Source organism: Semicossyphus pulcher, unplaced genomic scaffold, assembly GCF_022749685.1.
Source record: "Semicossyphus pulcher isolate SPU_LCO1_2020_fin unplaced genomic scaffold, fSemPul1.0.p SCAF_11, whole genome shotgun sequence".
NCBI lineage: Eukaryota > Metazoa > Chordata > Actinopteri > Labriformes > Labridae > Semicossyphus > Semicossyphus pulcher.
Window position 1 is genome coordinate 18,218,745 of NW_027211615.1, and position 27,236 is coordinate 18,245,980.

Genomic DNA, 27,236 nt, shown 5'->3' on the forward strand with positions numbered 1-27,236 from the left:
TTCTATAAAAACTGTAATCCTCTTTACTGTCACTTTAGGCTCAGCTGGAACCAATGTCACTATATTAGCCTCATGCCCCTATGGACTCACAGAGCTGATACCCCATTCGATTCGCTGTATACATGGCTGTTTCAAAGCTAGGGGGGAGTGGCTGTCATTGCACTCACCTTTCCCACTCATTACATGCTCAGTGGTAGAAATCTGATTCCTCAACGGCACTTTTCCCTCTCTGTGTCTCTTTCTAACTTCCCCCTTGGTGTCAGATCTCCCTCCCTCTGCCGCTCCATTCGAAAGGCTTCTCCCCTTTAATGCTTCAATGTCAAATCCAAGTCAGGAGGCTGCTGGGAGCGTCAGCTGCTCTACACTGTTATACCAACAGGGATAAGACATCCCCAGTGAATAACACCCGAGGAGTAAGTGCTCCTTGTTGGAGTACATATGTGTGCCGTGTTTTTCATGTGTGCACCCGAGGGTTTAAGGGGTGCCTGAGTGTGCGTGAGAGAGTTTGTGCGACAAGTGTCTACATTTACCTCACGTCATTACACACAAAGACGCCTTTGGGAAAGAAGAGGGAAAAAAAAACCACAGAGTTCGGGTACAAAGAGACAATGCAAGCTTTTGACTGGTAGCCATGGCAACAGAGGAACGACAGATAAAAGGGCTGCCAAGAAAAGGCGAGTTTAGATTACGGCGTAAAACACGTCCGTTTAATCTTACACGGCTGCCGTTTGCAGTCTCTCCCACGATAGCGGCGAGGAGGTGATGGAGGGGAATAAAAAATGACTCATTAAAAGTTCCTTAGAATAAACAGCCACAGGTGTGAAGGTGTGTGTGACTGAAAATGAGAATGAAAACAGGGGAAGGAGCGAGAGATAGTCTCGGAGCACATTTGGGAGCGTGGAGCCTGGAGTGACAGAAAGAGGAAAACAGTGACAACACATTTTACCAGGTGCTACAGGGCATGTCGATATGTTGCTGGGAGTGTGACAGATGGAGAGGCAGAGAGGAAAAAGTGATATAAATGAAGAGAAATTGTGGTGTATGTGACTAAAAGACAGAACATGCATGTGTGTGTGCATGTGAGTGAGCAATAATCTGCAGCTTTTCGCCTCCTGAATGTAAATGTATCTGTATGGGTGTCGTGCTGGGCAGCAGTGTTCAAGGACACTTCCTTGGTGCACCCATCTGTGTGATAATGTCTGCCGAATCCCTCGCTGCTGGCCATGTTCTGTGTGAGTGTGTGTTACAGAGAGAGAGGGACTGCACAAGTGTGAGTGTGTGTGTGTTCGAGCATCCTTATGTACTCACAGGGTATTTCTCCAGAGGTTCTGTCAGTAATGCGTCTCCAAATATTGACCGGCAGTACTCTGCCATCTTAGCCTGCTGCTTGGGTCTGCGAGGCATCACACACAAACACACACACACACACGTATTATCATGGCTTCTCTATTTAACATCAATGTACACTGCAAATGTTTGTTACACCTCAGAAGACAATTTAAAGACAAAACAACCAATTAGAAGTATCTCCCTGAAGGTATGTGGATGTTTACTCAGCTGATAGAAAAACAAAGAGGCTGATGAGAATTTATTGATGTTCGAACTGATACTGTGGACTTTGACGTGAGGTGATCTGCTGACTTACGAGTCCACGTGGTTCTCAAAAGACAGGATGATGGGGAAGGGTGAGGTCTTAAAGGCACACTCCGCTATAGCCTCGATCACCTCCTAAAAACACAAACAGAGAAAAACACACGACAATATGACTTTCAATTATGAAGAATACACACAAAGGGCAGAATATTGTTATTATTATTTGGGCAATCTCGGAACCCATCGGCTACAGTCTGATGACGATATAGCCTCTGGGGCCAACAGTGAGCATGTCTGGTTTAGCCAGCGGATAGCAGTAAAGGACTTCCAGCCAAGATTTCTTTTTTCGCGTGCTGCATTTTTTTTACAGTCCAATTAGCAACTTGAAGAAGTGACCGTGTGTTCAGATCAAAAGGGAAGCAAATTCCGCCCCTCCAGATATGTCAGCAAAATGAACGCTGTCATTTCACAGTTCATTAAATCCCCACGGAGGAGCGCCCGTTCATCTGTTTCTGGTGAGTTTCGCTGTAAATAGTGAGTTACACAGAGGCTGCGCTCTGGCCGAAAAGAAACCGTTTTTCTTGTGATTTACTTTAATTAAGGGGTCTGACATTTGCCCATATTTGAACATCATGATGCAGATTTGTAAAATGTAAAAATGAAGCTTTGTCAGGTCAGTCCTGAAGAGGAGAAGAAAAATACTTTTAAAATGCTCGTTTGTTGAACGGAGGTTGGATCAATAATTTCTGATGCATTTGAGGAAGTCGGTAAATCTAAACGCTTTCATGACACAGCGTTAGGGAATTTATCTCAAGTTAAATTTTTGATCTAGAACAGATTGTTAGCTGATCTTACTGCAGATGTCTGTTTATAGAGATTAATAAGAAGCTAAATCTTCGTCAGATCACGCTGATGGGAGCCGGGATGGCATTACGGTGGATTAAATTCTGCCTGCTTTTGCTCTCCACACGGACTGTTTTTCCTGCATACGCCGCAGCCTGCTGATACGTGATTGGTCAATATTACTCAGACTACAAATGTACTACAAACAGGAACCAGAACACTGATGCACATTTAAAAAGGAATGTTACTGTTGGATTATGTGAGAATATGCTGTACAATGTGCCATTCATTTCAGATATTTTTACAGAGACTGAAACAAAGCCACTAAACAATGTCCCTGCTCAGCTCCAGTAAAGACACTTAAACATGTGATATGGTGTTTCTTTTTTTTTTTTTAAGATAATTTTTTTGGCTTTTTTTTTGCCTTTATTCATAGGATAGCTGAAGACAGACAGGAAATGTGGGGAGCAGAGAGTGGGGGATGACATGCACCAAATGGATCGGCAGACCGGGAGTCGAACCTGCGATCAGTGCGACGAGGACTGTAGCCTCTATACATGGGGCGCCTGCTCTACCAACCGAGCCAAACCAGCGCCCCGATATGGTGTTTCTAAGCCACTGATTGTCTGACTCAATTACGCCGTCATTAACAGCGGTGTCAGTCCAGGTAATGCTTTCATTTCCACTCGCTCCATCTCCTCCAATAAAAATCTTTGTCTGTAACTCAACCCTCCCCGTCTGTAGCACTCTAACACGCTCTCCCTTACAACTCGTCTCTTTCTGTATTTCACTCAGACTAATTCCATTAAGCTTGTTCTTCTTCTTTTGTTTCTCTCATTAGAGCTAAATTTCCTCCATCAATCAATCCACCCACCTCTCTCGTTCTCTTCCCCCGACACTTACTCTGCTCTTAGATTTCCTCCTCCTCCTACAAATCCTTTTCTCCTTGTCTTTTTATCTTCTAAGACTTCTATTAAGTGCACCTTTCAGTCCTTTGTAATCCACCATCTGCTGCATGCATACTCCACTTTCTGTTTTCCCCACCTCTTACTTCCCTGCATACTTACTTTTATCTTCTGACAGTATATTTGTCTGCTTTTGTCAGTGTTTTTATTCCCTCTGTATGACATCTTAAGTGTTCATGAAATCACAACCCATTTTTCAAACTATTTATGAGGAGAATTTTGTCTGCAGTGCCCGTTTACTGTATTTCTCTCCAGTTATTACAGCTCTTAATGGTATAATGGGATTACAGTTGCAGTTCCTATACTCTATACTTTAATAATACAACACAAATTTGTTTTGCTGCACTGTGAAAGGATGCATCACTTTATCTTCTGTGTCTGACGTAGATGCTTCACAAGTGTTCGTGGCCCCTAGAAATTTAGACCCACAGTATTAAACCACACTTGCTCTTACTAACAATCATAATTAGGCCCTTATACACTGCCAGTTCAAGGTGGGATTATGATGTCTCTGTTACCTTTTAAGCTTCTATGTAAAATGCACGACGGAATGGTGGGGCGAAGTCTGAGCTGGCATCAGAGGTAGTAACGGAGGCGAAACAAAGGCGTCTGTGTAAACAGCGGAGCCGGCAGGGCCGAACATGTGCATGTGAAGCATGCGCTGTTTGTTTGTTTTGCTTCCAATGTAAAATGACAAAGGCGGTATGATGGCGAAGCTTCGTTACAGCGCTCAACCGCAGTGTGAAAAGGGCTACTGATGGCGCCAAAACAACCAGGCCTGAGTGCAAATGTTTTAAGATGCTGATGTTCATTAAGATGGCTGTGACAACAACTTTGAACCAGAACAAACTCAAGAACAAATAATTAGTGACTGGACCATGGTCCAAATCACAAACAAGCAATTATACTTCCTAAATAGTAACACCATTGTCTTTCAAGTATGAAATGAGAACTGTTAACATGACTATGAGGTGTTTCCTGCTTTCACAAATGTGTGTTTCGTATGTTAAATATTTCCAATTAAGACATAGATAAGGAATGCATAGTTGACACGATCATGCTTTAGCTTGGCACAAACATTGTCTGTCACAATATGATTAGTTTTGGAAATAACTCCAGACATATAGTTGTTTATAGTGTATATAGTTGTGGCGCTTGTACATTTGCTTATCATAGAAGACCGGAGTGTGCTTAGGTAGAGTATTACGTGCCCGGGGTGCCCTTCTAGTCTCTAAATAGAATCAAATGGAAATGAAGATTAAACCCCGAAATAGAAACCTACTTTAATCCTGAAATATATCTAAAAAACACAAAGTGCATAAAACACTTAATGCTGTGGCTTTTGGCCAAACCAAAATCAAATCAGTGTTTGATTCAGAGAATCATGATGACAACATGTTTACATCATCTCCCTGAACCCGCCCGCCTCTGTGTCTGTGGACAAAGACATTAAATTGTATCATAAAGATGTTTCAGCCTGCACTCCCTCTTCCTCCCCTCCAAACCCCTCGCCTCCATCACAATCCCTCCGCTCCCCTTGTGTTACCTTGAAAGAGATTTCAGTTGTCATGGTGAAGCCGTGAGTGATGACAGGCTCTTCTTCTGTGGTGCGACCCTTCCAGCAGTCCAGTTCAATGCAGCGGCACCCCGACAGGAGAACCTGCTTGTACATCTCGACTGAAGAGTTCCCCGCGAGCTGGCCGGCTGCACACACACACACAAACATAAAACACATACAAAACCTCTGGTAACCGTGTTATTGACCCCAACAGCACCAGGATGCCTTTAACAGCACGTCCTCCCACTTTCTAAGAGCTGATTTGCAGCATTAGCTGCTAGCATGCAGTAAAAACAATACGATTGTTATCTGAAGCGAGCACATCTCATCACCCTGTCATCATTAGCGAAGCAATTACCTCTTCACATTAGCTGCATGCTTTCATGCAACTTGGCGGGAACTGTGTCAAAGTGAGAGGCAGATCTGTGTTCTCACTTTATGTGCCATCATTAATATTCTCCTTTTTCTCATTACTCCTCTCTCTAACCCCTTGATTTTCTTTAAATGGCCTTCTTATCCAAACCTTTAGGGAGACACTTCCTTTACTGGATGGGTTGATTTGTTGTACAGTACATAAAGAACGGCTTTAATCTACCATGGATCAATAGGATGAATGAATACGTCTCGCAGGCTGCTGTCAGTCTAATTATCTCGTGTTAATCTATCTTATAAAGCCTTAAAACATAAACACTGGGCCGAGGACAGAAATGCTTTTACACCTCCCAGCTGGGCTACAATACAATCACAATGTGTCACTATGAAAACACATTAAGCGAAACAGTGTTTGTGAGGACAGAATCAAGAAGCGATTGTTTGTTTTTCTTACTTCTCCATTTCGCAGGCTATGAGGCCGCCTTATTACAGAAACTCCATTTTTTACATCGCTGGAGAAATTTGATCCACTTGAAAGATTCAATGCTCTCCAGTTCCCCGCAGAATAGATTTGAATAGATGAATTCTAATATCCACTGAGGAGAAAATGGCCTCTGTATTGTGCCTGCCATGCTTGTGCTCTGCCGGGAGCCAGTTACTGTGACTACCAGTCTAAAGAAATATTTAACTCATGAATATCAATGACTTGAGTCTCATGTCATGACTTGATTGGATAACCTCTCGAGAGGTAACGCGAGGAACGAGGCCTCATATGCTCCGGTGCTTTTGATTGACTGACCTGCGAGGTATAAAGTCGGGTGTACTCACTTGTGAAAGCATAATTGCATTTGAAAATGAATGAGTGATGTGTAAAAAACAGGATGTGCCATCAGTCAGAAGTAAAAAGAGCTGCACGTGTTTTCAGACTTTTAACCTGTAACCTTTGATGTGTGTGCGTACCTGTGAGGTATGTGTTGTGCGAGGAGTTGATGAAATAGTGGGAGAGGGGAAGGGTCATGTCTTCACTCTGGTCCAGCTTCTCAGGAGGGATGATGCTGTTCTCCTCCCCATTCAGATACCCTGCAAAGCCTTCCACCGAGATCTGACCTGCATGAACACAACACAGCAGACAGACAGGTTTGTCAATATGATAGTTATGAAAGCATTTTTGGTTCAGACAAGAATCTGAACTCCAAATCCTGAACCCAGTAAGACACACCGCTGCACCGGATGACAACTTTTGTCAACTAAGATGAACATGGGCACTGTAGTTGATTTTTAATTGATCCCACATATGTCATGCTGCTATAAATACTAAGCAACAAACCAAACCTGTATTACTCCGCAGCTGGAAATAGATCCAGACAAATAGCTATGTTTATTGAACACACCCAGTAGCATGGAAGCATAGCATACATGGACCTCGCGAGAACATGCAAGATCTCCTAGTCTCCTTTGTTTCGCTGCAGACTGTGTTTACAATACACAGCTTTATATTTAGTATAGGTTTCACAAATACTAAATACTTCATCTTTTGGCACATTAGCACCACATTGTCTAAGTATCAGGACTCCTTAAATATAACATATAGGCTAACTATAGCCTAAAATTCCAACTTTATTTTTTTTAAATTCTGACTTTACTCTCGTAAAATTCCGACTTTATTCTGGTTAAATTCCAACTTTATTCCAACTTTATTCTTGTAAAATTATGACTATTTTTTGTAAAATTACGTCTTTATTTTCGTAAAATTACGACTTTATTCTTGTAATATTATGACTTTATTCTCGTAAAATTCCGACTTTATTCTGGTTAGATTCCGGCTTTATTACAACTTTATTCTTGTAAAATTATCACTATTTTTTGTAAAATTATGACTTTATTTTCGTAAAATTACGACTTTATTCTCGTAATATTATGTCTTTGTTCTCGTAAAATTATGACTTTTCTTTAACCTGGCCCTAATACTATACGATCAAGATTTATGTCTTCAGTTGGAATAATTGTGTTTGGGGGCAGACTGGGTGGGGAAGTAGTAAAGAACTGGTATGAAACAGGTTATTGGTTTTGATCTTCATGGAATTTGTTAACAAGAACAAAAATATAGAATATCACCTACCTTATCTTTTAACCTACAAACAAAACATTGTGTATAAAAACAGTGCTACACAACTGTGTTTTACTTTATATAGAAAGATTCTGTCAGGCTTTAAATATGAAATATGTAAATGATAAAAGCCTTGAAAAAATGTAGGTATATGTTTGAGTGTATGTGTGTACACTATAGTGCGTACACACACACGCACACACTGCAGGTGTATTCAAATCAGCAGTTTGAAGACAAAAATGTTCATAATCACTAATTAACACTGAGATTACATTAGTAGCTTGATTTAGCCCAAACAGTGATTCACTGTTTGCCAGAAGCCGGTGTGGTTAATCCTTAAAGCCTGTGCTGCAGTGTTTCTTACGTTTCACTGACAGTGTGTGCTGTGAGTTATAAGCCTTCTTTAGAAATATTAATGGTTTGTAGGTGTAATGCATAAATATAAAAACCCCTAACCCTGTTTTCGCAGGCAGTTTAATACAAAAGAGATTTTCAACGTTTCAGGCTCCACCAGCTTCTGCTTAGTATTTCTGTGCCTGTAAGACGTCATACAGGGATGTGAAAAAGCTGAACTGCCCTTGACGTTGTTCTCTCCTTGTTTTGATTGCCTGTCAAGGTCACTCATTTTAAGCTTTGGCTTTTTACTCATCACTGAGCTCATGTCTGCACTGAGCGTGCTCGAGAAAGTAAATAACGCTGAATAAATAAGTCATAAGCAGCAGAAGAAACGCTCACATCTCCAATCATCTCTGGATCTCCATCCACATTACCATACACATCACTCTGCACACCTGCACGGGTTTAATTTTGTACAAACATAAAGCGAGCGCTCCAAGCGAAACCATAACACTGGCAATCTCCTCCACCCACAGACACACTCACTTGATGTTATGCTAAATATGCTAAATGATGCAAGCTTGACGGGTGCAGCAGGTCCCTCCGGCCACTTTATGCTAATTAATGCGGTGCCGCCCTCTGCAGAGTTGCTGGACTAATTAACGACGGCTGCTGTGTGTGACATGCGAGCTCAGTCGCAGTCAGCGTCTCACTCCCTGCTGACTGCCGGGACCTCCCTGAGCCAACCTCTGTACCGCTCACACAGAGAGACGCAGAGTTTCCCCGCTTCCCAAGACATTTGTAGGTCAAAGAAGGAGCAATGGTGTTAACTTGGCTGGGATTAGAGGTGTACGTGAGTAAGAACCTACAGGTGTAATTCTAAAGGTGACGCTCAAAAGGTGAAGTTTGATCTGAAACGAAGGGTAAAGTAACATCGAAGTGAAATTAAAAAACTTTGGCTTTTGTCCACATCAGGGACTCTGTGGAGCTGAGAGGGAGCTGCAGTGTAAATGAATTTAATGAGAGCCTGTAAGTGGGTGTGTGGACACAATCTGGCAAAGAGCTTCTTCTCTACAATCACACAAGATGAATAGGCGATGATGTGCAGGCAGCCACACGGCCTGAGTGAAGGAACCTTTAAGTGTCTTCTTTCATTTTGCATATTGTTCATCTGTATTCAAAATGTGTCGGAACATTTGAGCACTGACTAATGTAGTGAAGACAATGATAGAGCACAAAAGAGAGGACTGAGAGGTACCATACTCACACAATCCAATGTGGAGGCAAAGACAGTGCAAGAGAGTGAGCAGTAGAGAAAAGTAAAGTAACTGTTTATTGCTTTGTTCTCCCTAAATTACACAAGCTATTTGTCCACTACGTCCAATTTACAGATCCTCCAGCAAGTTGCGTTGTTGTATTCCCGGAAATTCATGCAAATTCAACCAATTGCCGCAACTTTATCCCAACCTTGCAATTTTGTCCATTTGCTGCAACTTTTCTGCAAATTTGACCAATCATCCTATTTCCCCACACACATAAAGACATTTATGTCACCAAGCTTACTTCTTTGATATTCAAAATATTGATCCTGAGGTCTGCAATGTTGTATACATTTTGCTGTTTCACATAAAGACACATATATATGTAATGTTACAATGTTGGATGTCCAGACTTAACGTGGGTGAAGTTTCAAATCTGTCAGTAAAAGTATGTTGGAGTAATCCCCTGGTTTCTCAGCTCAGTCTGGAGGCTGCTGTGAACGCCAGGTTTCACACTGCTTTTTCTACACGCTGCACTTTGTGACATCACAGAGAGCTGGCCAATCAGAAGAATGTGGGCTTGTAAGGGCGAGGTTTCTTAAAGGGACAGAGCTGAGTCGTTTCAGGCAGAGGCTGTATGAGGGCCTGCACAGTGTGAGAAAAACTAGGTTTGTTTTTTTTACTGTAAATTATGCTAAGCTATTCCACAGGTATCAAAGAGTGAAATATGAAGCTTGAAATTAGCATAATACCCCCCCTTTAAATATGTTTGCAATGCTGCTTGCTGCACACTTGTTGTTGCTGTGAAGCAGACAGCTGATCCGAGTTAAGGAGGCTCCGGTGTGGTCGTCTCTCTTTCATGAGCTCCCTAATCCGGCCTCCACCTACAGTGTCTGTAAGAAGATTCCATACAGTGAATCCATAACAATAAATCCTACACTCGATGTCTTCCTACAATCATTTATCCATGTTTCTGTGAACTGTTAGCCATCCAGTTAGCTTTTTTCTGATGCTCTGTGTTGAGTCGACTGACCAATCAGAGGCTGTGTTACTGATGTTTGTGTCAGCGCTGATTTCAAATAGTGTGATAGTCATAGTAAGAAGACAAACAGCTCTCTCAGACAATAGATGGCTTCATCTGAGTGTTTGTCCCAGTCGCTCACAGTGAATGTGTGAGGTGTCACACAAAAAAAAAGCCATAAACAGTTTTTAAAAGCTGCCACGAAATCAGGCATTTTAGGCTGCAACAATCGCAGAAAATGTCTGTGAAATCCTGGAGGGACCGAATTTAGGCGTTTGCATTTCTTCATACTTCCTGTGTGCATAACTGATGCTCTTTCAGTCTAAAAGCACATCCTTAGTATGCACATAACCTCCTACGTACATTTCCCCATGCATGTGCGAGTGTCCTTGAAAGAGGAAGAAGTGTGTTTATGTGCGTGACTGTGTGTGAAGGTAGCATGTGGAGCCCTGGACCCCTCTGCAGAGCAGATGGCAGCACTTCCTCCGGCTAGATAAATACTTCACATGGGGAAATCTGTCACCGGGACAGAGAAGGGCACTCGTCCAGAGAGCCTGGGACAGGATGAAACCACAACATCACAGTGCGAGCACATCGCTGTGATCAGAGTCAAACGCCGGGCGGTCAAACGGGACACTTAAAAGTGGTTTAAAGACTCATTTGGTCTAATTTAGGCACCCGTGAAAAATTTGTCACACGTTTGAAAAAAGGTACTTCACTCAGGAGGGTTTATTAAAGTGGCACTGCGGCTCTGCTTCTGAGTCATTTGGGGTCTTTTTAGATTTAGTGTGATCAGTCATAAAATGTGATTGGCATAATAATAATGTGCTAAACAGGTTTTTACATAAACAACCTCTTCTGGCGTGAAAGATTAGCAGTTTTAAATTCTGTGTAATAAGAGCCGCAAGACTTTTTGTTTGCTGTTTAAAAGTTGTAAATATATTCACCTGTGTACTGAACTTCAGATCTGCATTAAAGGAACAATAGTCCGGTATATAATCATATGATCATTGTATTTTGAAGCGTCAGCAGTGCTTATTGTTGCTGCTTAGGAAACAACGCAAGGTACTATTTAATAAAAAAGACATTAAAAATAAATGTAAAGTAGCTCCTGATTAAAACCTTTAAAGACATCTTTTAATGCTTTCTAGGCCATAAAGGAGGGAATTCACTGTGTGAATGCAAAGAAAGAACTAATCAAACACACTCAGAGTTTGCATTTCCAACCCTTTTGATGTGTTTCCAAAATGCTTTTATGTAACATAATGAAAAAAAATCACCCAGTGATTTGCCTCGGAGTAAACATAACACGGTGTAAAGTAAGTCACCCAGTTTGGCACACTTGTGTAACAGGCTTTCCAGCAGGGATGAAATTTGAATTGGCACTTACCCGACCTCGATGCCTGATATGTGAGGTGGGATGTTCTCCAGTTTTTGACAACATGAAAGCACAACATGTCCAGGAGCATTGGATCCCCTGCGCTCATCCATCTTGGCTGTTTATAAATAATTCTGTGCCACTCGGCTCTAATACTAAACCTAAATCTTATTGGTGATGTACTTTGAAACGTGTAGATTCACGAGTATTTTCGTGGTGATTATCTTTATCTATGTTGTTTTAGCTTTTGTCTTTATTTGATAGGATAGTTAAAGTGAGACAGGAAATGTGGGGAGTAGAGAGTGGGGGATGACGTCGAGGACTGTAGCCTCTGTATATGGGACGCCTGCTCTATCAACTGAGCTAAACCAGCGCCCCTTTGGATATTAGGTTTTAACAGGTAAATAAATGTGGTTGTGACACATGCAAAAGGGCAAAAATACAAGCAATTGTTTTGACCAGGTAGCATTAAGCAAATTAGGACAACACAGAAACACTTTGCCTGATAACTACTCCTAGACTGGAGAGAGTCCAGCTCATTACCCTCCAATGAAACAGCAAACTACTGTGTTTACACTAAACGCAAAAACGAGATATAAAGATTTAACTAAAGAGCTTTACAGCTGCCAATGGGAAGTTTTTGTTACCTTGAGACAGTGCCTGGAGAGCTGGTTGCCCCTGATCCAAGTCTTTGTGCTAAGCTAAGCGAAGCTAACTGGCTGTTGGTTGTACTTTGATATGAGACAAACTGATATGAGAGTGGTGGCTCCTTTATGTCTCTGCCAAACAGGGAATAAGCAAATCTATATAAAGATTACATAAATATTTATATAAAGATTAACAATAAGCCCTTTTTTTGTAAATGGTAAATGGTCTGTACTTATATAGCACTTTTCTAATCTTACACTACATGTCTCATTCACCCTTTCACACACATTCTCACACTGATGGCTCCAATCAGATCTATACACATTCATATCCGATGGCTATGCCACCTTGGTTTAGTGTCATGTGACTGTTGCAGTCAGAGATCGAACCCCCAACCTTCTGATTGAGAGACGACCGACTCTCCCGGTGAGCCACAGCCGTGATATATGAAGGTAAAGAGAAAGTTGCACGTGATTACGTAACAGTGTTTAACACCGCCGAATAACTTCTCTGCTCCACTCCACTTGCCACTTGCTATTTGTTCAAGCTCTCCTGAAGCACAAAACACACACACACACCTCCCTCTCTCTATCTGCTCTTTCCTTCAGACTCTCTCTCTCATATTAAGGATTCAAGTCATGGACTCTTATTCTTGAAAATGAAATGACAGGGGAATATTCTCTGTTAAGTTCAGCACTTTTTTGTGTGGATGAAACATTTTGGCGCTGGTGTCTGGTGTTTTCTGTGTGTGTGTGTGTGTGTGTGTGTGTGTGTGTGTGTGTGTGACAGATTTCTAACATTCCGTTCCTTGGCACCCCACCATGTCCCTTCACTTTCAGAGTGTTGCTATGGTGGTGGGGGCTGGAGTAGAGGGAGAGGGGAACTTTAAAGGGTTGGAAGATGTTGCGTACATCTGTGTGCTTATTACACGGGCACCTTATGTAATAAGTAGGTGTAGACTGTGTCTTATGTCCTTGTGTTTATGTAAGGGATAATGTTGTGCTTGTTTGTACTGACAGATATTTGAACCACTGACCTTTCTGTGCCAGCGAATCATTGGGCTCATACTTGTCCACCAGCAGCTGGACCTGTTCTGGTTTGAGCGGCGGGTAGAGTATCTCATTCAGACGAGGGTCTCGCTGTTTACTGTTAATAAACTCTGTCATCTGCTCCACGGTGAGGAATGGACGACTCTTGGCCCCCCTGAGAAGAGAAAACAAGAGGATAATGTGAGCGGTGGGGATGCAACAAGGGAAAAGACGATAAACATGGGAGGGTTTCTAAGCGAAGCGTGAGCGCGAGACAGAATTCTAAAAGTGAGATAAGAGAAAGGAGGAGACGGCGATGGAGGGGAGGAGTGGTAATTAAAGAGACGTGTAGAGGGAGAGCAACAGAATCGCAGAGGAGCAGAGGATTGAACGTTGTGTTGAGTAAATTATGAGATTTGATTAAAACGCCTTTCATATCGAAACCTGTTGCTCTAAATTATCATCTCCATATCCTCTTGGCTCTCATGCCGTCTCACTTAACTGTGATTAAAATCTATGACTTTGAGTGGCCCCGGTCGAGCTGGCACGCTGCCTCGGCTGATGGTCTGAGTCCCTCTGGGCCAAAGGGGCAGATCTGCCTCTGCAGCACAAGGGGGCCGCAGTGCCAGGCACGAGGAGTCACAACCTCAGCCTTTACAGGAGGCTTTCCTGTACTAATTAACCGCTTATGATGAATCTAATGGGTGAAAGCAGGTGTCTTGAACCTGTGAGAACTTAAATATCACGGATGGCAGCCATCATATTGCTGCATGTCTGGTCAAATCAAAATCACCCCAATGTTTTTCAATTAACTTCCTCTAGAATCACTGTATTCTTTGGACATTGAAAAGAAAACAGACTTAGGTAAAGGCAAATACAACCGAGGGAAACACGGCTCTTACACGTCAGCGAAGATGTGGTCCAGCTCAGATCGTGGGCAGATGTTGCTGAGGAACATGTTGTACACCTCTGGAGTGAAATCTTCCTGGGGGATGGAGTCACTCTGCAGCAGAGAGCAGCAACAACAAGTTCACATACATATGCATACACACACACACGCACTGTACATACATGCAATTCTGTTTTCAGTGCATTGAGTGGGTGCAGGAACAAAACTCATAAGTACAGGCGAGGATAAAGTTTGGCCTTGTGCATCTTTAACTTTTTCTAAGCTTTGCATACCTTAAGCAAACTGGCTGCTCAAGATGAATGTGTTAACTCTGTTATGTATGTATGGACACGAGTGAAGTCAATTCTATGCATATAATGCAAAACACAGAATCAATTCTTTTGAGGCTTTTACAACTGTTTCATCAAACAGATGTTTTCTCCTGAAGAGGATGGCAGACTATCAAGACTCATCTTTGAACTATTGTAATGCTGGGTGTAAGTTCCTGTTTATGTTTGTTGTTGTTTTGCAGTTGTTTATTGAGGGAGGGGTGCACCACAGTGTGTAATTGACTGAGAAGTAGTTTCGGGGGAGGGAAGAGGGAGTTATTTTTACAAAGCTATGTTAAAGTGGGAGTTCGGGGTTCCTCATTCTTCCTCCATCAGTCTAGCTACCCCGCAACGCTACACTATAAATCCAAAAAAAAATGTGATCAGACAAGTTGTTGTGAATCAGTTGTAAGTGCTACTCGAGAATAAATTGGAAGCGTCTGCTTATGGAGATCAAAATGGCATGCTCTGTCTGTAATGCTTAAATAATATTGAAAACCTTTTCAAAGATGTTTTTAATCAGGGCTTTTAATTTGGAGTAATTTTTATTAGGTGTTTATCATTGTTGCGGATCTCAATATGGAGAGAGTTCAAGAGGGTGGGGGAGGGGGCTGCCACACTGAAGGCTCTCTCGCCAAAAGTCCGCAGGCGGCTGTGGGGAATTTTGAGCAGGCCCGTGTCTGAGGATCGCAGACTCCGGGACGGGGTCGGAAAGGTACTCTGGGGCCAGGGCATGGAGGGATTTGTAGGTGAGAGGGAGGATTTTATAGGAGGTGTGGGACCTGACCAGGAGCCAGTGAAGGTGGATGAGGGTGGGAGTGATGTGTTGCCAGGGCTTGGTGCAGCACAGTTCTGCACATGCTGTAAGCTGTTATCAATTTCTGTTCCTTATTTTCCGCCTGTTTGCTCCTATGTGAAGCACCTTTGGCTAATTGTTTGTATGAAAGGCGCTATACTCACAAAGTTGAGTGACTTGGTTCATCATGGAGCCCACTGACTTGTATAGAGCTCATCTTTCTATGCTATTGGATGTTCTACAGCTCACTTTACCTCTAGTCTCCCTCTGAAAAGTGATTACACTCCACACATCTCATATGTAAATAATTACCAAAAGATGACTTCCTGCAACTTGCACCTTGACTTTAACAAATAAAGCTGCAGCCGCATGGGCTCCTTATAGAGCTATCAGAGCCAAACAGGTGTGATGAAGACACAGCACGCTCAGCAGAAAGCATTGTGCCTGAACTAAACAGAGCAGAACCAGAGAGTTTCAGGAAGGAGGTAGATGAGGGAGGAGGCGCAGAGGGAAAGGGATGCAAGTCGAGCCCTGCTCAAACTCAATGAGTCACTCTAAAGACCTTGGTGCGAGCTGCGGTGTGTATGCGCTCTTGCCCGCAAATGTGTGTGTATGAGGGATTAACAGCACTATCGTTTAGCTGTAATTACTTGCGCGCTGGAACAACAGCAAATCCCACCAGACTTTCATACTGCAACACCTTCTTACCTCCTGCTCTCTCTCCCTGCGCCAATTATATATAGCTTGTTTCTGTGTTTGTATTCCTGTGTATTAATGTGTTTATACTGATTGTATTCAGAAGCTATTCATTAGAGCTGCGGCGTTTCAGCCCAGCTGTATGTGCATATGTTTCAGCATGTGTTCAGAACTGCATTAAACTGCATTTTCTTACTTCTAAACATGTAAATTGCTTCCCAGTGCTGGAAAACAGAGATTGTTTGCTGTGTTGGGGGACTGTTTACACCTCTATGCATGAGGGAGCAGCTTCTCTCTCGTGGTACCTGACTGAGGTACAGATAAAACAGCTTTTGTCATCTCTATTGCTCCCGGTGGGTCTATTTGTTTCATTAGAACCAAGGCTAAATCAGTTCTGAGTGAGAAGTCAAGTAGGCATCCAGGAAATACGGCTCCAAACAAATGAGCAAAGCAGCAATCAGGTGCAGTTTCAGGAGAACAGAGAATGAGCTGAATGATGAGGGACAGACGGATGGATGGAGAGAGGAGATAAAAGAGGCAGACACAGACAGAAGCGGGTTCAGAGAAAGGGGAAGTATGAGGAGACAATATTTTGGTGTCTCACTCTGCCAGAAGGGAGGTTGCAGTTTTCCAGGGCCGTCTCCACTCGCTTCCTGTCTGCCGAGAACATCCTGAAGATACTGCGGGGAAACAAAAACACGCTTTTACGAGTAATCACAGAAAATACCACACAGAGCGAGAGAGAGGACTTTTCACTCAGATCCTATGTGTCAAAATGATGAATTCATCACAGCTTTTAATTGATACTTATTAAGGGTATCCTGTGAGAAAGTTCTGCTCCAGCAGCCGCAGACGGTAACACGGATAAAAGCACAAAGAGAAAGTAAGAAGAGAAGAGGAGAGAGCGATCACAAACTGAAGACAAAAGTGAGACAAAGGTAATGCCAAGATGAAAAATGAAGATGTAATTAATACAGAATAAAAAGTGCAGAGACAAAGTGGGGAGAAATAAAAAAGTACAGAGAACTAAAACTAATCCAGTGTAATATAACAGCCCTGCAATAAATCTAATATTCATGAAGGTTTTAATCCATTTTCCATCATTGGAATCCATTCCAAATGTTTTGGAGAGCAACTTTCTTTTCTTTATATTTTGTCCACCCTCACTTAGATTAAAGCATATGTTGGTGTAAATCGCAGCAGATCTACATTAGTGAGAAAAGTACAGCAATATTCACCTGTTATTACATGTGTGGCTGTGTTAAATACTTAATTCTGATTTGTTAATTACGGCATTCCGAGGTCTGTTATTCCTCGATAACAGACCGTTATTATGAAGAACAGACCGTTGGTAGGGATTCAGCTCTAATCACACAATCCGGAGGACTATATGTACTCATATCAATCCGCCGAAAGAAGGCCGGTAAATTTGACATTGGTTTGTTTACAGAGCGGAAAACAACAGCTAGCTTAGCTCATTTTACTGGGAATAAAAACAGCTAGCGTAGCTCATTTTACTGTGAGTAAAAACAGCTAGCTTAGCTCATGTTATTCTCAGTAAAAACAGCTAGCTTAGCTCCATTTAATGTGAGTACAAACAGCGGGCTTAGTTCATTTTAATGTGAGTACAAACAGCTAACTTAGCTTAATTTATTCTGAGTAATATTAAGTTAGCTCATTTTAAAACACAAAGTTATGGACGCAGCTCTCACTGTGATTGTAACAGACTATTTTTAAACAGAAAAAAGAAATATAATCATTTTTAAATTAATTAAATATTTCCCAAATGAATAGCAGGTTGTTACAGCGTGAGCAGGTGTCTCACCCTGAAGGGTTTCCATTCTGCTGTAACAACCTGCTCACTACACATTATCCCTCACATAAACATTTCCATTTAAGAAGAAAATAGTCTACATAATGCAAAACACACTGGTTTGAATGATGCTGTTCACACAGTCTGATCTACAGATGGAAACTGCCTATGTACATCAATAATGTGCTAATGTTTGTGATCCTTTATAAAAACAAACCAACCGCAAACATGTTCGCAGAGATGAGCACATTAAGCTTCATTGTTGTCGTTTCTTCTTATCATTATCATTAACATAGTCATCACCATTACAATGATCAGTTACATTATCATTATCATATCACGCTTTCTTACACACTACTTGTAACTCCACTCATCCTGCCTCACCAGTTGCAAAGCGGGGCTCGTGTCTCACGCAGATAAAATAGTTCCAGTTTCGATCATATGTTCATCATCCTTTGGAAATCATTTATCTAAACGCCTCCTGTTTTATACAGCCAACTTTTTTTTCAGCTTCGTGAACGCTGTATTTTTCAGATTTTCCAATTTGTTTTGGATTCTTGCTTCTCACCGAACACTGATAATATGCTGCCCGGCCTCATTAGTCATCAGAGAGTAGAGAGAGACAGTGTGTGTGCGTGGTCGGGCTACTGTCCTCTGTTTTATTCCAGTGTATATAGACAATAAATGCGATTTATTGCATTATCTCCAGTGTTGTTACAGCTACCGCCGGCTGTTTCGGTCTGTTTCCGCTGGCCACAGCCTGCTTTAATTACATGCAGAGGTATGCCTGTGCAGATCCATGAGCGTGTACTGTATGCTCAGTGGGAGAGCAGAGTCAAGCTGACATTAGTCAAGCTGACATGTCCTTCCAGCTAGGAGGTTAATTCCCTAAACGGCAAGGAGCGTCTCTCTGCCTCACTGTGCTGACACCCACTGGTTTTCCTCCGCGGCTCCGAGGGAGGTTATCGCAGAAGTTCACTGGTGCCCGCCTGAAAGCTCAACTTGACTAACGACGATGGAGAGAGTTGGATTTTCAATGAGATGATGACAAACTGCCACAGAAGAGAAACTGAGAGGAAATTCCCACACACATCTCACACATTTTGGGCTGAAGTCAGTGACAGAGATAAACGAGGTTTGGCAAAGGCATGCTACTTCACAACGCACACACTCGTGCACGAATCAATAAAGGTGGGTTCTTTACAGATAGAGGAAACGACAGATGAGAAATGAAGGAGAAAATGTTACTCCGGAGCAGAAGAGATATGAAAGTAATAAAAGGGAGCAATGCAACGACAGGAGGGTGGGGAAGCGAATTCTCATAAATGCCCCCATAAACAAGGAGAATGTACAGATGCTGATAGTAGCGAGAAAAGGCAGAGGAAGGGATGCATTGATCAAAAGAGCAGGGAGGTGGTAGGGGAGAGGAGGATGAGTCAGAGAGACTTACTTCTTGACGGGGATTCGGCCCTCGGGGTTGAGCTGCAGCTTCAGCCGAACGTATCTGCATTGGACAGAGCAAACACAACTTACACAACATGCAATCAGAAGTACTTCTGGGTAAAGTACCAATGTAATCCCTTTTTGTGTGTGTGCTTGAGTTCACATGTTAGACTGATGAATGTGTCCATAACTATTCGTCATGTCTGTCTATGAGTGAGTTTGCAAATCAATACGACAGTACATGCATCAGGCGTCAGTGTGGTGAAATGCACACTTGTCTCTTTAGCTGCAGGCTGACTGTGTAGAGCTGACTGTGTAGAGCTGTCTCTGTACACACCATGAATATGCGGCTGTGTTTACATGAGAGGTTCAAATTGTGGCTAATCCCTGGAAGCCTTGCATTGGCAGCACAGAGCCATGCAGCAGCAACACAGGCAGCGCAGCCTGGGCTAAAAATAGCTCCGCTGCAACAGGAGCCATCATTACAGGCTGGGCTTTAAGTGGCTGCTGGCTAATAATTAATATCCATTACGGTGTCCACTTCATAGGGCAGGCCGGCTGCCACAGGCAAAGTCACCGATGACTGTAATGGTTAACAGGACCAGACTGTTTTTTTTTTAGTGTGTGTCTGAGGTCTTTTTTTCTCTGATAGAGGGAAATGTGAGGGGAAAGACAATGAGTGTTGGTAGAGGGAGAGCTAGTTGACAACAGCTGACGTCACTGAAACACTGCAACACAAGGCTGAATTTGGAAAATAAGGGGGAGAAGAAAAGGCAGATTTAGGGCTCAAGGGTGAGGAAAGAATGAGAGAGAAGAGGTGTTTCCTCATCTGCCTTACATCAGCCTGTATTATTTATGAAGACGAGTCGGGGAAAACAGATTATTTACATCTGTCTCCTTTACTACTTTCTCCTCTTCTGTCTGACTCTCTCCCTCCCCTCTGTCTCTACTTTCCCTGTCTAGTTAATGCTAAATCAAGGAGGTCAGTTTCCATTTCACCTATGGTAATTGAAATACTTACTCCTGCGCATCCACTTATTCCTTTGGCATAAGGGTGAAACGCAAAAAACTGACTCATCATTGATGCACAAAGCAAGTGCATGTGGCGTCAGCCGTATTGCATTTATCTCAGAGGACATCAGCCGCAATATAAAGACGTGCCGTGTTCTCTTTTGTTTCCTGTTGCTCGTCTACACTGCAGAAAAATGTATCACAGCCATGAGAGCTATCAATGGGTATTAACCACATGCAAGAAACCATCACTGGGGATGGTGTTGTAGAAGTATGACAAAGAATCACCTTATTGTGAGCAAGTAGTGCAGTAAAACGTTCGCTGTGAGCAGCCAGCGTGACTGTGAAACTCACTCTGTTCAATCCCATTCAACTCTGTGTGTACAATGTGGTCGATGGCCACTTTTATTGTCTCATAAGTCAATTAGCCTCCTCAGGGGTGCAACTTAATGGCTTCTGTTCGCTGATAAACATTGGGAAGCTGGGAGTTGTCACCAAACACAGCCCGAGGGTATTCTCTCAACACAATACAGCAGAATCATATTCAGGTTGACTCTGCAGGAGCTTCGCTCAGGCACATAAATCCGTTGTGAGCCGTAGATCAGTGTGTGGGCTCCAATCAGATCGATACGAACGTGTTGGTGAAAGCCATTAGACACAGTTATTACACAGGATCAGAGGTGGTGTGAGAGCGATTGATGCTAAAATCTGTCTGAAAGGGACAAAGAGGCTAACGTGCCGATGAGGGGTAGAGGTGATTTATGGAACAGAGAAGATAAAAGGGAGACTCCTCTTTCACACTTTGCCACCAAAGCAAGTTCAGGTCAAAGATCCACTAACACATGTTTTTAATGGGAGAAAAATATAGGCTCATACTGTCACATATAAACCCGCTGAGATGCACAGTCAGGTTCATGAACTACATGTTTCCAACTGTGTTCTTTATTCACCTTCTCGCTTCCTGTCCTGTTTTTTTCTCTGCATCCATGCGAGGTGAAATGACCTTTATAAACTGAGACCCTCAGGCCGCCTCGAGGAGCTGTGAAAAGCAACTCCTTCCATCCTGTTTGTGTGCGTGTGTCGGTTCAGTGCAGCCCATACGCACAGGGGTGTATACATGAAGGTGTGCGTGTTTGTGCTGCAGGGTTTATGGTGTGCTCCTGCATACTTGGTGCAGTTACGTGCATGTTACAAGTCTGTTTTTTCATGCATTTGTAAGTAAACACACTGTGTATAGTTGTGCAATAGGAGCACTGTGGCCTCATTTGCTTTCTGCTGCTGTTTCTCTTTATGTAAGAGACAGCACACACCTGTTGTGCAGCTTGTGATGACTGACACCTTTTTTGGAGAACTCATTTTCATATTTATCTTCTGGATTGTGGATTTACATTTTTTTGTGCAGCTGCTTGTGTGTGTGTATTTTGGTGTAGCATGCATGTGTGTGTGGATGACATACGCTTTCTCCAGGCAGGCTTCTCTTGACATGTTCTGCACCAGGAGGTTGGACGCCAGTTTGAACAGCTCCTCTGCCCATTCCTGCAGGAAATAACACACACACACACACACACACACACACACACACACACACACACACACACACACACACAAACACAAACACACATTGAGTTAGTTATAAACCCTAAAGCACTTTGACTTCACAAGGGGGTTGAAATGTGTTACTATAGCTGTGTGTTAGGAATAAATTAAGCTGTTAGTTCATACATGTGGGTATACTGTTAATGTCTACTTGAATTGGAACAGATGGTTGGTGCAATCTGAGCGCCAGTGTCTTTTTGGCTGGCCGCCGGGGTCAGCCCTACACATGGGTCTGTATGTGACTGACTGAGTGACGGTACTTTCACAGCCGTAGAGAGAGAGAGTTCCGACATAGCTATGGCGGATCATGGAGCATTTTGGACCTCCACTGACGTGACTCTCTATCGATACGGCTCTGGATACTTTGTTCGTGGACACTGGGCCTCGCGCTCCACACCATGTAGTAACAGAGAAATGGCGCCCTCATAAACCTCCTAACTCCAGGAGTAAATTGGAACCTGTTTTTATCTGATCGCATTATTGTTACGCAGCCTTTTCATCATTTTAATTAACCCTTTTCCCTGTCAAGAGAACAAACAGCCATTTAAAGATTTAATTTCTGCAACATTAACAAATTACTTTTTCTGTTTGGTGTTTATTGTCGTTTAACTGCTCGTCTAGACTTTATTGAGTGGAAACCTTTCCGCTGTCTTTTTGGTTGAAAGATGTCATTGGCACTGATTACACAGATGACTCAATTAAAACAGTGAGCTGATTAAAGCTGGAGGGATGAGGTTTTCAGTCACATTCATTAGCTTCATCTTTGTACAAGGATAATTTGTGTAGTTGTTGATGTCATGCAGGTTGTTTACCTTAGCCGTCTCCTCCGTGAAGGCCATGAAGTTCAAATATGTGATGTTGACCATGTCGGTGCCGCTCACCACCATCAGCATCCTGTTCTCCATCTTCCCCGCCAAGGTGCTGACGTCCAGGAGCTCGCGCAGCTTCGCTTCCTGAACACGAGAGAAAGAGGGGAAAAAAATCTGTCATCACTAAATCTAATTACTAAAAAAGTCATCAAGGTGTGCTGGGTATTTTCAGATCTAAATCAGCCCCTGTGATGACATGAAAGCTGCAGACCAGCCCGCCTTAGCACCAGCAAGCTCCGGCTCCTCAGTGGAAAGGCAAATGACACAAAACAGGCCATGGAAAATGACACGCTATGCTCTTTCTGAGGAAGTGAGCCGGTGCTGCTCTGTGTCAGGTTTTCTCCTGATTTCATTTGAATCGCCCTCTGAATGCACCGAACTGAAACCAGACCTGCCAGCGTTTAGTTGTTCACACCTCATCTCTCGGCTGATTTGAGTGATTAATGAGAGATCAGCAGACAGCGCGAGGAGCGAGGTGAGACTCTTCAACCCCCGGCAGGTCCCAGTGTGAATCGCAGCTTCCATATGAGAGGCTATGAGAGAAGCAAACAAGGTTAACCGCCGCTGTGATTTGAGATTTTTTCAAGTGTAAAGCAATCAAAGGAGCTGGAGGCGTTGGAGTGATATTGAAAGGATGACCCCTGGTGAACTCACAGGTGCAATGTGTTGACTTTTACGGTTTGAAAGCCCAAAGGATGGCATAATATCAGCAGGGGATTTACTATGAATGGAGCTCTCCAAATCCTGAGAGCTTAATGTCTCCTGAATGCTGCTTTCCAGTTTGTTTTTGGTTTGAAAAACATGCTACAGTCTTATTATAATTCAGCCAATGTCTGAAAGACTGCAGCAAGATGGTAAGAATGCACAGCTGTACCTCGGGAGCAGGTCAAACATCACAGGACCAAATATTCATTAAAAAGCAGCTCTCCCTGAAAAAGTTTTTATAAATGCTGATACACGTTATGCAAATTCCTGAGCACAAATTATCTCCACCTTGAGCAGTGCAATAACATTTATAAACTTTAAATCCCTGTAACCTTCATAATCAAATGTAGCCGCTTAAATGAGTCTGTTGCAAAGAGTTTGCTGCCTTTTGTAACAAAACATGGGCTGCTGGCAGCGCTTCAGTCCTCACTGAGAAAAACTCTCAAGAATTTGTATTCGGCAGAGATAATTACGAGAGGGAAACTAAACCAAACTAATTTTCGCAAATATACATTTAAGCACCCCATCTTTGGTGCAAATCATATAAAAACAAATCACAATGCCTCTGAGGTGCGCGACAAGAATAACAATGATCGTTTTCTCTCCTTTGGGGCTCCCGACGCAAGCGGCATACAAAACGGGCGCTCCGGCTTAATTAACACAACAAAAAAGGGCCTGTAAAGGATTTTGCAGTGAAAGCAAATGAGCTCCCACTAATTTTACCAATCAAACAAAGAGCATTGTGTCCTGTGTCAGCCTGATAAATGTCCTCTCCACGGCCCTCCCACCAGCCAATCACATTGCGGCTGCTCAGCGGCGCACGGTATTATTGTGCTGAACTTTTCTGAGGTGGTGAATTCTCCATGTTGATGAATCTCTCTGCCCTGTCTGTCTGCCTGTGTGTCCCTCACGTAAGCATTTGCAGTGATACAGTTTGTTGCTGCACTGTGAGCTTCTTTCTTAAAAAGTAGGTAATTAGGAGTAGAGGAGTAGAACCGTACACACTGCCAAAAATAGAGGTTAACAGCTATGTCGGCTGCACGGTAGGGGAAGATAAAGTCGTCCTCTGAATTATTGTGGGAAAAAAAACAATGCTGGCATTTCAGGTGGCACGTCCAAGGAAAGAAAAAAAAAAGTTACTTAATAAATTGCATAGAAGATCCTCCCAATGAATCAGCTGTTTGACCTGGTCATGTAAATTAAATGAGTCTTCCAATAACACCTTTGATTGCACCCCTGCTTGTATCTAAGAAAGGCTGAGCCCCCCAAGCCCGCACACACGTACACCAATACAATAAAATTATTAATTCCAAATCTTTATTGGCAAAAATTAGCACCAATCAGCCAGTAGCTCTTTAGTTTATCAAAGTTATCTTTAGTTATTTTAATAAACACCCCTTTTAGTTACATTTAAAAATGTGGATGTAGGCATTCTGCATGCATGTATGAATGTATATCAAAAAAATATATCTGTGCATACATGTATATATTTCAATGTAATATATTTTTTCTCAATAGAGATTTTTTTTATTGATTTTATTTAACATGTACAATTCTAAACTTAATCTCAGTGCAGATAAAGCCTCGCACACCCCCAGTGATCTTTGGTTGAGAACTGATATAGGTACAGTATATCATATAAATACAGTATATATATGTGTAAGCTGCATGAAGGTTCCCGGATCAAATTCCGGTTAGGACGAAGTTCGCATGTTCTCCCCGTGCATACGTGGGTTCCCTCCGGGTACTCCGGCTTCCTCCCACAGTCCAAACACATGCTCGTTAGCTTCATGGGTGATGCCCGTAGGTGTGAATGTGAGCGTGAGTGATTGTGTCAGTGATTGACTGGCGATCAGTCAAGGGTGTACCCCGCCTCCGTGACCCAGAAAATCTCTCTCTCTCTCTCCATATAAATAAAACTATTTGACGGGTGTTTTTCTTCACGTTTGTACGAAAATTTTAAGTTACAAATAGGCTAACAGGGCAATATAGCTCTTAACTTGTTACCTAATACATGCTGTATGTATGTTACCTTTAGGTATAGACTACATGTCCTCAGCTGAGGTCCTATAATTTGTTATTGTTTGTAAATCACAATGTTTTTCTAAGTGCCTTCTTATTCTCTTTCCTGCTTTGTGTTTTATCTCCACCTGCAAATATAAAGAGTGAATTCTGCTAATTAGATGACGCTGATCACCGCTTGTTGTTCCTGCCCACAATAAAAAAGAGGACTACTGCATCTGTGAGTGCTGGAGTTTTGTTTGCCTGCTAAAACAAAGGTTTCTCGCGTTGTGAGATCTGCAGATAACTCGAACTCAGAAGGCTGGAGGTACACAATCCTGGGCTCCACCACCAATCAATTGAGCACAAAGCACTGATTTGAGCGGGAATCCATCACTGTCCTCTTACGCATTCTGAATACAACCCGCCACCATCAATCAAAGCATAAAAAGCCACTCTCAATTTGCTAAAACACACTAAGCCCGAGTAGCCTTTGAGGGATGCTCTGGCAGACTGCCGAAGATGAAAGGTTTCTGAGAACCGGCGAGACGACAGAAAGATGCATATTTAGTTTATTACCGCGCTTGAACGTCAATACAATTTCTACTCCATTCTAATGCTACTTGTAGCCATTAGCTGAGCATACCGCTCATCTCCTCGTGAGCAGTCGGCAGATCTGCGAGGGAGCTGCAGGCGCTGGCAACACATCCACTGGAGGAACATCAGCAGTTATATTGGGGAAAGGAGCTGATGTCAGGGAGGAGGAGGAAGGAAAGTACAGCTATGAAAAGAGAGGGTTGGGCTCAGCCATGTGAGTGAAATGTAATTTGTGCTGTGGGAGCCTTTGGAGGCAGGCCTGAGGTCCCAGTTGCCACAAAGATGGGAGATTTAAAGCCAAGCTGGCTGTGGGTGAGCTCTGGGTGGGGGTTGGATGGGATTTGGACTGACGGTGCAGTAGAAGCAAGAGGATGGTTTTGTGTTACACAACATACTTCAGTGAGAGAGGGCTAATCCTCTGTGCAACAGTCATGGACGAGTGATGTCAAAGTCTACTATTTCAGGAGTGTATGCGTGTCAGTGTCTGTCATTTACGTGTGTGTTCAAGCTTGTGAGTGTGTGTTCATTCAGGCATACATGGTGCATGTTAGCAGCTGCAGTGTGTCAGTACGGGAACTCGTCCTCGGTCACTTAGCATTCAGGTGGAGCCGCAGCCCGGGGAAAATAACAGACTTCCTCTTCCTGCCCGAGTTTGTCACAAGGCCCGACCTGTCAGCAGCCACGCGCTCAAACTGTGTCACACTCTGTCGGGCAGCGGGGAAAGGATTCAGACTGGCAAAGGGAAGTCAGCCACACCTCAGGTCATTAAACCTGCAGAAGAGCACCTGTCTACACTCACACACTTAAACACCATGAGGGTACATTTGCACAAAACTGCAGGTTGGCACGAATCAAGACTCGTACGAGTGCACACACGGTCACATGTGTGTGTGCACGAACACACACAAGGACATCAGATCAAAGGAAATGTCAGTATGAATGATTGATGTAAAGCGGTCTACCTGCACACGTGCCAGGAAACACTTCTTTAATGTACTGCAGCCAGATGTTAAAACCTGAATTCACCCCACAGAGATCCACTTAAAAAGCAGAACAGATCAAGCTTCATCACACTAGTGACAATAAAGTGTCCCCTTAAAAAATACGCCGGGGCGGCTGAAATAATTGATTAAGCGCCAAAGATTGCTGCTTTAATAAGTGAACAGTGCAGCGTTCAAGAAAGGTGCTGCTGGTGTACAAATTGATGCTACACTTTCTGTTTTCTCCTCTCTTTAATGTAGCGACTCTCACAAGATATACAGTGCACAGCACAGCGCGTGAAAAAGAGCAATTTCGGTTGGTGTCTCGAGGACGCCTGCACTTTGGTTGACCCCGGCAGCCTGTGCAGCTTGTTGCAGTTCACACTCTATTTTTTTTTTAAAG

General features: G+C 42.9%; 1 protein-coding gene across 1 annotated transcript in view; it reads right to left on the reverse strand.

The window, feature by feature from the left end:
* The window catches only part of plcb1l (phospholipase C beta 1-like), a 132,268-nt gene that overhangs the window by 35,571 nt on the left and 69,461 nt on the right, over nt 1–27,236 (reverse strand). Inside the window, exons 4-13 of the mRNA XM_069687021.1 lie at nt 22,494–22,634; nt 21,542–21,621; nt 19,082–19,135; nt 16,423–16,498; nt 14,011–14,111; nt 13,117–13,283; nt 6,292–6,438; nt 4,948–5,105; nt 1,646–1,728; nt 1,309–1,393 (exon numbers count right to left, since the gene is read on the reverse strand). Coding sequence (XP_069543122.1) covers nt 1,309–1,393; nt 1,646–1,728; nt 4,948–5,105; nt 6,292–6,438; nt 13,117–13,283; nt 14,011–14,111; nt 16,423–16,498; nt 19,082–19,135; nt 21,542–21,621; nt 22,494–22,634 — 1,092 coding nt within the window. The remainder of the gene's footprint in view (nt 1–1,308; nt 1,394–1,645; nt 1,729–4,947; nt 5,106–6,291; nt 6,439–13,116; nt 13,284–14,010; nt 14,112–16,422; nt 16,499–19,081; nt 19,136–21,541; nt 21,622–22,493; nt 22,635–27,236) is intronic.